Raw genomic sequence first — 11,876 nt, 5'->3', positions numbered from 1 at the left:
CTATTTTGTATCTTCTAGATCATGAGGTGTAGCTTGGCACCCCACAGAGGGGAAACTTAACCTATCAATTGGGCTAAATTGATATTTAGTTAATTAATCTATAACTTGATATAGTTAATTAATAAGGTTGATCAAGAGAGACTTGTGCAAGATATAATTTATTTTGAGACATTTTGTGAAAAATCCTTAATAAGTATAAATAAGGGGGCAACCATTTTAGGTGCCCAGGCAAGCCTGATCTGGGCACCCCCATCTTTCTTCTTTCTCGACCTTCTCCACTCATTCCACAAGCCATTTTTGATGGTGAGAAGAATCACAAGATCTTAAAGAAAGAGTGGTGAATAAGGAGAGGAGATCCAAAAATATTATATTCACGTGGATACTAGTGGAGGCTGAGCAATTGATTGGCTTGAAGAAAATTTCCTTGAAAGCAAATGAAGGGTCAAAAAAATTCCCTAAAAGGTACTCAATGCTTTACATGTTTAAAAATCATTTAAGAAACGATATAATCATTCCGCTGATGAAAAAAGGTTTTCATGTATCAGAACTATAGTCCCACAACCCTACAAGAGGACGATGTTTGAGTTTGCCTCTCTCAAGCTACAACTCAGAGTTTAATTTAAGTGGTTTTAATTTTTGTCTTTACTATCATGATAAGCACTATGTAACATATCATATCACATGTATCTGCATCTAGGGCATATGAATAATACATATGTCTAATGCATGTTGCAAGGATGTGAATGCATCTAGAATATCAATCATAATCAAAATTCTAAACCCAATTTATCTCTGCATTGGTCAACCATATCCTTGGGATCCTACATTAGGTCCATCTTGATTTCTCTAGGTTCTTATTCAATCTAACTTTCAACAACAAAATATTTCAAGGCATTAATAAATAACTAAGTGCAATGTTATTGGAACATCTAATCACATTATTAAACTTAAAACATGACAATAATGTAAAGAAAATCAAGAAACTTTTTATACAATTTAAAATAATTGTCGGAATTTTATTGAATTTAATTGTTTAACTCTTATGTTATTCCAAAAAATATGCTCAATCCTAAAGTTAAGTAATTTTATTGTCATCAAATAAAATAATTCCTCATTTATTTTGCTAAATCCATTCAAATACATATTTTTCCAAAATTTTATGAAATTTATTTGCCATTAAATAATCTATCTTTTAAATTATTCACCTCAAATAAAGGGAAATATACATTTCCTACTTGTATTTATGATTTATTTGGTATTAAATAGTTTAAATTTTAAATTACTTGTGTTAAGAAATCAATAACATAATTTTAAAATTTTTCAAAAAACTGGAAATTATTTTATTCAAAATAAGCATTTCTATTTTGAATACATTTATCTATGGAGATCAAATACATTTTCAAAAACCAAGAGGTGTCATAGTGGCATTGTACTTAACTCACTGTGATATAGGTCGTGGGATCCTCTACTTATAGTAAAATAGGTATTTTTCATCTAAACCCTTTAAATTTAAGTATATCTTAGACGCCAAAAAGAGCATTTTCATATGACATGATTGGCTTATGTATTAATATAGTTAATGACCTTAATGTAGATTAATTAATGCTAGGATATTTTTTTATTTTTTTATTAGTTCAAACTTACACAAGTTTGAGTTTCTGGGATCGTGGACCATCTGATCGCGATGATCGCAATCGGATGGTCCACATATGAGCTGCATTGCCGTTAAGAAAATGGACACGGTCGTGCTCAATCAGAGCGCGACACGTATCCATCTTCAGTGGATCATCAGATCCACCAATCAGACGATTAGAGCTAACCCCAAGCAGCCGCGTAAATACCTATTTTATTCTCTCTCTCGGTGTCTTTTGTTCCCTTCTCAGCAGTAGGCGACCAGAAGGAAAAGGAAATTTTAAGGCCCACTCTCTGCATTAATCGATGTTTGGAGAGTGTTGTGGAAGCGAGAACAGGTGAAAGTTCATGATCGTGGCAAACCAAGCATCACCCGGCCTAGGACTGGCTTTAATCGGAATTTGTGTGAAGGCTTGGATTCGGGCTTTCTCTGTATTCTCTTCCATGGATAATGTAGGTTCTATTTTGCAATTCAATTTAGTAGGTTGTGTATGACAATTCGATTCACACTTTAATCAACCCTACTGGTTTCTTTACTATTTCTACTCGATTGAATGTCTTCTGACTTCGATTTAGCCTCTACTCTAATAGTAATTACTAAATAATTATACTCTCTTACTATCTAGAGTCTTCTCAATTTCACCAATTCTCCTCTTCGCACCTAACACCCTTTATTTTATAATCGCTAGTGTTCATATCTCTTTGATTTCTTGTTCCTTTAATCAACCCTTTCCAAAACTCCTAAGAACGTCACTTAATACATCTAGTACTACATTAAACTCATCTCATATTCCCTGCCATCTTCTAAACTTCCATAATTCTTCATCTCTCTTCTAACATAAAATTATAATAATTAAAATTACATCTCTCTCATCTAAATTGAAATCATCTAAACTCATTACCTAGGCTCCTTGAGGATCGGCCCCTGCTTGTTTACTATACTAAGTGAGGTTCATAAATTATTGCTTGACACTCGAATCACAACAACGATATAATTAAAATACGAAAAATTCGAGTTCATCAGGCATAAATCAACCTAACTAATAGTTTGGTATAATACTATTCATGCATTAATATAGATAAATGTCATGAACTCTTTCCACTAAAGAACACCCACTATCTATGCTTAATGTCGCCACACTATCTAGTCATACTCATCATATGAGTGATGCTAGATAGTGCTTTTATATCCAGATACTTTGATGACCGTCTCGTGTATCCTTTGAATATGAATATTTAAACACATGCTTCAATACTAGTGATCTTTGTATTACAATCCCATCACAATTCTCTAAGTCCAATCATATATTCATGAATTTCATTATAAGCATCACACACACACTACAATGAATACATTGTATTAAGGAACATGAAATGATATATGAAATGTGTGATTGGCTTCCTGGCCACATATATTTTACGAACAACCTTATTAAAAATAGACAGATAAAATAATTAAAGATCTAACCCAATTTATAGGTTAAGTTTCATGTGCGTGGGGTGTGAAGCTACACTTCACTCTATTGATGATACAAAGGGGTATGTATACTAATTCATTCATGAAGCTTGGTGTCATCAGTTACCTTGTATGTGTAGTTCATCTTTTGCTTGATACTCTTTTGATGACTTAAGGTATGATCAATTGTCAAATCTTAATCTGTCATTCCAATTAGTAATGATGATTTAGAAAATAAACTAAGAAATCTTCTATGATATTCCACTATCTTTGCCAGGAACTTCATCGCATCATCTTCATTGGGATGTCTCCTTCTATATAGAGGATGGACAATCCCATCTTGACCAGTCATGCATCTTTGTGAACTTCTTGTTGCGCTCGAGATAAGACTCTTTGAAATTCTATGATTAGGAACTCGTAGGTCATAGTTAGAATACAACTATCAAACCATAATACGTTTTTGGTGTCTTCGGTCAAACTACCATTTACACAACTGTGATATTGACCAACATGATTGGTAGTTTAATATAGTAAAATGAGGGATTCATACGAATGTGTATAATGCTTCCCATAGAAGAGTAACCAATATTTATCCTAAATGTTTCTATGCTAATGGTTATGAGATCTTCCCTTCTCATTATATGAGCAGTGCTAGATTGTGGCATTCTATCTTGATATTTTACTAGTGACAATTGATGTCAAACACATTTCATTAATGACAATTGATGACAATTGACAATTCATTAATGGTTTCAAACACATTTAAAAACTAGTGATGTCATCATATTATGATCTCATCATAATTCACTTAGCAGTATCATGTGTTCTTAAATTCATTATAAGCATTGTCCGTGCATTATAATGAATATATTGTATCAATGAAAATTGGACAATATATGGAATGTCCTATTAGCTTGTTAGCCACATATTTCTATCACTTATAATCTGAAGGAGATGCATGAGAGGTTCTTTCCATGTTGTTCTACCCATCCTACTTCCAACATGCATTGTCTATAGTAGGTCATTCATGACTTTCTTTTACTCTAGGACCAAATTCAGACCGGCTTAGGTATCTTGGTTGAAAATGACTATATCTTCCTCTTCCTCTCAGTAGATTAGAAAATAGACTCCTCTGAACTCTATATAATCGATCCTTGAATTTCAATACTGTTTGCCATCAAAGGAAAACCTTTTGCTTTTGCAACTTGTTGATAAGTTAGATATACATGATATCTAACTTTTATTTGCATAAATGTCGACAAAAATTGAGAGTATTACATCCAAGACCTCTATGAAATGTAAGTATCATATTGGCCTTATGAATCTATTGACCAGATATTTCAAGGGACTCTATTGTAGACCTGAAATATCATACATATTATTTTGAAGATAAATTTTTTTATTCAAATTATGGAATTGTTAGTGAGGCTCCATGATTCTGGATTGGTTTCTACTCGAAAATGCATTTCCAAGTTGTTGACGTGCTTCTTTTTATGATTTTAATTTTCTGATGCACAGAATAATCAGTTCGGAAAGAGTCAAATTTAGGAATCCAAGAATCTGTTGATTTAATTAACACCAAATCTTGTAATTTGCATTTTCAATGAAATTCCCATTCTAATTTTGAATCAAAATTGGTAGAGAAATTTCTTCTATGAACTTGAGTAAATCATACCTGTTTAGAAATCACGGAATGCAACTATTCTGCGACTGGTTGTTATTGGTAGTGAGCTTTAGGGAAATCATTAACCATGTGGCAAAAATAACTGGGACTTGTCCCATTGTTGTCATAACGACTGGATTCACAGTGTTTGTTGTATATGTCTTAAGAGCAGATGATCCTTGAGACATTGGCTGATGGTGGGTCTGCTATCATGAAAGAATGGAGTAATTTCCAGAAGAGAAGAATGAATAAGAAAATTGAGAGAGAGGAGAGATGCTGAAGACAGTTCATTAAATACTATCTTATCCTCCCAAAATAATTGCTCCAAGTATGTTTGTGTTTATAATAAAGAATATAATGCCTTATCACAATATATCATATCTGTATATCATATCCAACATAATAGACCCTTATACATGTAATTCTCTCAGTCTATTCTTATCCTATCTATATTTAATCCTAACTGTAAATCTTTGATCCTACCATCTTTAAACTTATATTGAATCTGAGGCCCTAATCACATAACACGTACAGTTGAAGGGTATAATTATTTTTCTGCTCTTATATTACTTCCTATTGGTCCAGGTCATGGCTGACATGGTGACTTGGTCGAGTAGAAACCCTTTTCATTCAAATTATAGAGTTAATTTCATGTCCACCTCTAGATCTCTCTCTTCAAATATTGAATCATCACCCTATACCCGATCTTAAGAACCAATAATTTTAGCACAAGGGACTATATCTGGAGGGATATGGAGTCAACAGGCAGATAACTATATACATAACTCTCTCTTTATATCCCTCCATCTTTTATCTATATATCTCAATCCCTTAATCATTGTAGTCTAAAAGAGATAAAAAATTTGTATAAAAAAAAATAATACTCTTTTTATCAACTTTTTTTTCACTCCTATGGAAGTACAATTCATCACCACAGAAAATTTGTTTTCAAGGAACGCAAGACCAACTAACACTTATCTATCTATCTATCTATCTATCACGCTGTCTTAATCACAGTAATCCAAAGAGAACTTGAATCTAAAATACCTACTTTGATCAACAAAATACAGAACACTCTTTACCAACTTTTTTCTTTCTTACGGTAGTACAACTTATCTCTACAGAAAATAAGTTTCCAATGGACGGAAATCTCTCTCTCTCTCTCTCTCTCTCTCTCTCTCTCTCTCTCTCTCTCTTATATATATCTGTGTGTGTGTGTATATAGATATATATACATATATATTTATGTGTGTATGAATATATCTATAAATCTATTCATATAAAATCGATTTCTATAATACCGATTTATATATCTTGGAGCCTTTAATCATTGTATCTCAAACACACCTTATAATTGAAATATAGTCCGCTCTTTACCAACTTTTTGCTCTTCTATGGTTGTACTATTTATCACTTACTGAGCCCTATTTTACGGTGATACCCACCCTGCAGTCTTCTTCGTTTGATCACCTATCATCGGAAATCTTCACATCCATCCATGCCGGTGAAGAATACCGCAAACCACTTCGAGTCGATGACGTAACGTGGTGAACACTTCAAATCTCACTTTCTTCACGCCTTCAGAACACAATTAATCTTTCCTTTCCTTTCTCCTGAATCATTCGAGACTGAGAGACAGGATGCCGATGAACAGTTTCTTTTCTAGTCTTTAGCCGACAATTGTTAAAGATAACATGAGAAAGTTATTAATAGGTAAACTTGTATTTAGTCTACTAATTTGTGGCTGTTATTTCCGTACCTTTTTGAATTATTATGAAATGGAACTGGTCAATGAAATTTAAGCATGACTTGTTTTAGCTCTAAGCTGTATTCTTACCCAGTAGTTGATTGACATCTGTTAAAGGGGAGACAGCAACTTAGGGTTAGGAGAGCTGGACTTTGTCCCAAGAGGGAAGCAAGTTGAGTGGAGGGCTACTGGCAGATAGTGAAAGAGCAACAAATCTAGCGTAAGAGGGAGGAGAGAGAGAGAGAGAGAGAGAGAGAGAGAGAGAGAGAGAGTCTATATATAACGGAGGATCAAAGGATAGACTCTCATATTATCTCTGCCTCGCTCATTTTGAAGCCAGTTAGTTCTGTGAGTGAGAGAGTTCTGATGGATCGTCTCTTTGCCTTCTTCTGCTCTGTCATTCTCTGTCTTCTACTCGTTGTGGGATCAGCAGAAGCCCAGCTCCATGTTGGGTTTTACTCAAAGTCATGCCCTCATGCAGAGTTCATCATTTCTGAGGAGATAAACAAAGCCATCAGAAAATCATCATCCATCGGAGGCCCTCTACTTAGGATCTTCTTCCACGACTGCTTTGTCCGGGTACGTTGCATTACTTTTGAAAAACAAGACATAGAAAGAGGGAGATATAGGGGGGGTGCTCAGAGAGAGAAATAGATGGTAGTTTAAGGGATGCAAGGATGGGTTGGCAGAGGGAGAAAGAGAGATGGAGAGATATATAGATTGTAGTCGAAGGGATGTAAGGATGGGTTGGCAGAGGGAGAGAGCAGGTTATGGAGAGGAATCGAGCTATAAGTACGAGGGAGAAGAAGTTTGATAGAGAGAGAGATAGGGAGGAATGGAAGAGAATGTTGGCAGAGGGAAATAGCGAAGAAACATGGGAAGAAACTGAGGTATAAGGAAAGAGAGAAGGACAGAAACATGGAAAAAAATGCTGATAGATGCTAGATGAATACTGTAAGACAAGGTAACTACATATATTACTAGTGAGAATATATGGGAAGAAACAGAGGTCTAAAGTGAAAGAAGAGAGAGGGAAAGAGGGAGAGACATGGAAACAAATGGAGGTTTGACGAGAGGGAGATATGGAAACAAATGGAGTTTTGAGGAGAGAGAGAGAGTCATGGAAACAAATGGAGGTTTGACGAGAGGGAGACATGGAAACAAATGGAGGTTTGAGGAGAGAGAGAGAGTCATGGAAACAAATGGAGATTTGGAGAGAAACAGAGAGAGACACACACAGATAGATAGAGACAGATAAATAAATAGATAGATAGATAGAGAGATAGATAAATAGATAGAGATAGATAGATAGATAGAGAGATAGATAGCTTGATAGATATATATATATAGAGAGAGAGAGAGATAGCTAGAAATATAGAGATAGATAGATAAATAGAGAGATAGATATAGAGAGATAGATAGCTTGATAGATAGATATATATATAGAGAGATAGATAGCTAGAGATATAGAGATAGATAGATAAATAGAGAGATAGATAGATATATATAGAGAGAGAGATAGAGAGAGATATAGAGAGATATAGATAGAAATATAGAGATAGATTGACAGATAGAGAGAGATGGTTGGATAGATAGAGATAGATAGATAGACAGATAGAGAGAGATAGAGAGAGAAAGAGAGAGAGAGAGAGAGAGAGAGAGAGAGAGAGATAGATAGAGAGATAGATAGATAGAGAGATAGAGAGAGAGAGAGAGAGAGAGAGAGAGAGAGAGAGAGAGAGAGAGAGAGAGATAAATAGATAGATAGATAGAGAGAGAGAGAGAGAGAGAGAGAGAGAGACAAGGATTGACGTGCTGAACCCTCTGTCTTGCTGTAGGGATGCGATGCATCACTTCTACTCAACGCTACAAATCCCAAAAAACCAACAGAGAAGAACGCCCCGCCGAACCAGTTCCTCAGGGGCTTCACTCTCATCGACAAGATAAAGGCCCGGCTGGAGAAGGCTTGTCCATCCACCGTCTCCTGCGCAGACCTCATCGCCCTCATCGCAAGGGACGTCGTTCACGCGGTAAAACTCATAAGCGAGAACAAGGTTCGTGGACAGTTTACGTTCCTTTATCCGTTTCTGAACATGGGTTTTTGAGCAGGATAATGGCCCATTCTGGGAGGTGCCCACAGGGCGTAGAGATGGAGTCTTATCAAACGCCAGCGAGGCCCTCGGTTTACCTGCCTTTTCTGCCAACATCTCTACGCTGAAGACCCAGTTCAGGAACAAGGGCCTTAGCGCCGAGGACCTTGTCCTCCTCTCAGGCACCCTTCTTTCTCCACTGACTTCTACTTCATCTCCCTCATTTCTTTCATTCATCTGATACTTTTGAAGCTCCTAAGTTGAGTATAATACCTAGTCTTCAGGATTATTTTCTATCATATCAATCCCTCTAAAGTGAATTCTGGATTTAGACCTTGTCCTCCTCTCAGGCACCCTTCTTTCTCTACAAACTTTTACATCATCTCCCCCATTTCTTTGATTCATCTGATACTTTTGAAGCTCCTAAATTGAGTATAATACGCAGTCTTCAGGATTATTCGCAATCATATCAATCCCTCTAAATTGAATTCGGGATTTCGACCTTGTCCTCCTCTCAGGCACCCTTCTTTCTCTACTAACTTCTACTCCATCTCCCCCATTTCTTTCATTCATCTAATACATTTAAAGCTCCTAGGTTGAGTAGAATACGTATTATTGAGGATTATTTGCTATCATATTAATCCCTCTAAAGGGACTTCAGGATTTAGACATCCCAACTACGTGTGAGGATTAATTTTGTGTATAGAGGCTAAGTCTATCCTTAATATGATGATGGGTCAATTTCGGATAAAGATTTTTTTCTGTTCTACCTATATAAGAAACCATGAAGGTTTCTTTGTTGTTCCCTTTGTTCTCTGGTTCCACATGTAGGACATTTGGGTCGATTCAGGTATGTGTTCTTGAACCTGTATATTGTGCATTTTATATTATACAATCTATATTGTACGTATATGTGCATGTTAAGTTTACTGTGTATTGTCAAGTGCAGGGGACTTAACCTGAGAAAAGCCTTAACGCTTGTATATATCATCATCTTCAGGGGCACACACCATTGGCAATGCGCACTGCTTCACCATTACTAAGCGACTCTACAACTTCTCAGGAAGAGGAGACAACAAGGACGTAGACCCAAAGCTGGACAGGAACTACTTACTGAAGCTGAGAGCCAAGTGCTCAGCAGGCTCAAAAGACGCCCTAAAGCTTATAGAAATGGACCCTGGAAGCTTCACTACCTTTGACAACAGCTATTTCAAGCTAGTGGTCAAGAACAGAGGGTTATTCCAGTCTGACTCGGCCCTTCTAGATGACCCGGAGACTAGGGCTTACGTCATCCGCCTGGCCAAGTTAGAGAACTCGGTGTTCTTCAAGGAGTTTGGTCAGGCCATGGTAAATATGGGTAACGTCGGTGTACTTACTGGTAAGCTTGGGCAGGTCAGGAAGAACTGTGCTCGTGTCAACTGAATAAGGTAGGGTTTGATGAGGGAATTATGGGTAATAACAGAGGTTCTGTTGTAATACTTGTTTTCTTTCTCTGTCTAAGAAAGGTAATCATCCTTTGTTAGTCTGTCGCATCATCAATCTGTTTTTGAAGTTGAATGGGGATAATTAAAACTTTTAGTAAAAGCGAGAAATAGGGTAAAATTAAGATCTAGATGTGGATCTCTCCATTAATGTGTTTCCACCTCGCTGGAAGGATATGGAAAGAAATTCAGTCTGTTTTTTATGGCAAATGGACACTATTAGAATTCGAGTAAAAAATGAGAAACTGGGTAAAAGTAAGATCTTGATGTGGATCTCTCAACTAATGTATTTTCCAGCTCGCTGGAAGGACATGGAATGAAATTCAGCCTGTTTTTTTATAGCAAATGGACACTACTAGAATTTGAGTAAAAAAAGAGAAACTGGGTAAAAGTGAGATCTTGATGTGGATCTCTCAACTAATGTATTTTCCAGTTCGCTGGGAGGACATGGAAGGATATCGAATATTTCGCATCTTCCAACTGTTTTTTTTTTCAATATGGTTATGAATTGAATTAAAAATGCGATACAAATGGGCATTATTAGAACCTGAATTACAAATGAGGAACTGTGGAAAAGTGTGATCTTGATGTGGATCTTTTTTTCCCTACTGGCTGGGAGAAGAACATAAATGCTTAGTGTGTGGCATCATCAAGTTGTTTTTGACGATAAATAGGTAGTATTAGAACTTCAATTTAAAACGAGATAGGGGATAAAAATGAGATATTGGTCTGGATCTCTCATCCCATCGTAAAACGAAATTTTAGTTAGTGTGTCGCATCATCAGGCTGTTATTGACGATAAATGGCTATCACTATAACTAGAATTGAAAACGAAATAGGAGATAAAATGAGGTCTTGATGTGGATCTTTCAACCCATTTTTTTTCCACCGAGCTGGAGGACAGTTTACATGGTTTTGGTGAGATGAAAAGGGAGTTTTGCACGTCTTCTTTGCGATATATCTTTGCTTTAACCCGTCAGAAGTGAAGGATCAGAGACGCAACCTGGGAAGAAAATTGCTATACGGGATCTCTCCCTCTCTCTGTCTGGGTATCTCTCTTCATCTTCATCAAACACTCTCGCCTCGCACTATCTTTTTCTACGTTTCTTACATACCCTTTCAAACTTATCTCTCTCTCTCTCTCCTCTCGCTATGTGTCTCTCCCCACCTATATCACACATGCCATCTCTCTCCGTCTCTTTATCCTCCAGACACACCCTCTCCAGCTCTCTTATTCGCTCTCTTTTTTTCTCCATCTCCCTCGAATTCTTGTCTCTCTCTCTTTCGCTCTCTCTCCCATCTCTCTCTCTCTCACCATGTCCCTCTCTTTGGTTCTCTTTCGATCCATCTCTTTCTCGTCATCTCTCTCTCATCATGTCCCTCTCTTTCGTTCTCTCTCTGTATCTCTCTCTCTCTCCATGTTCCTCTCGTTCTCTTTCTCTCCATCTCTCTCTCTTTCTCCGCATCTCTCTCTCTCACCATATCCCTCCCTTTGGTTCTCTTTCTATCTATCTCTCTCTCTTTCTCTTCATCTCTCTCTCTCCCACCATATCCATCTCTTTCGTTCCCTTTCTCTGCATCTCTCTCTTTTTCTCTTTATCTCTCTCTCTCTCTCACCATGTCCCTCTCTTTCGTTCCCTTTCTCTGTATCTCTATCTCTTTCTCTTCATCTCTCTCTCACCATGTCCCTCTCTTTCGTTCTCTTTATATCCATCTCTCTCTCTTTCTCTTCATCACTCTCTCTCACACCATGTCCCCCTCTTTCGTTCTCTTTTGCTCTATCTCTCTCTCACCATCTCTCAGTGTC

At 36.8% G+C, this 11,876-nt stretch overlaps 1 protein-coding gene across 1 annotated transcript; it reads left to right on the top strand.

Moving 5' to 3' along the window:
- Positions 1-6,800: 6,800 nt before the first annotated feature.
- LOC144707859 (peroxidase 56-like) lies at positions 6,801-10,110 on the top strand. Its single transcript, XM_078581108.1, has 4 exons — positions 6,801-7,077; positions 8,337-8,528; positions 8,608-8,770; positions 9,589-10,110. The coding sequence occupies exons 1-4, from the start codon at positions 6,865-6,867 to the stop codon at positions 10,008-10,010; spliced, it is 990 nt and encodes a 329-aa protein (XP_078437234.1). The 5' UTR covers positions 6,801-6,864; the 3' UTR covers positions 10,011-10,110.
- The last annotated feature ends 1,766 nt before the right edge of the window (positions 10,111-11,876 follow it).

This window comes from Wolffia australiana, chromosome 9, assembly GCF_029677425.1.
Source record: "Wolffia australiana isolate 7733 chromosome 9, ASM2967742v1".
In the NCBI taxonomy this organism is placed as follows: Eukaryota; Viridiplantae; Streptophyta; class Magnoliopsida; order Alismatales; family Araceae; genus Wolffia; species Wolffia australiana.
Note: the sequence above shows the minus strand (reverse complement) of the source record. Positions and strands in the feature narration are given on the sequence as shown.

What these genes read in the sequence shown, in the direction of transcription:
- LOC144707859 (XM_078581108.1), top strand. Translation starts at nt 6,865, where the DNA reads ATGGATCGTCTCTTTGCCTTCTTCTGCTCTGTCATTCTCTGTCTTCTA. An exon ending in TCCACGACTGCTTTGTCCGG is followed by an intron (nt 7,078 to 8,336) that starts GTACGTTGCATT and finishes GTCTTGCTGTAG; the next exon opens with GGATGCGATGCATCACTTCT. An exon ending in GGACCTTGTCCTCCTCTCAG is followed by an intron (nt 8,771 to 9,588) that starts GCACCCTTCTTT and finishes CATCATCTTCAG; the next exon opens with GGGCACACACCATTGGCAAT.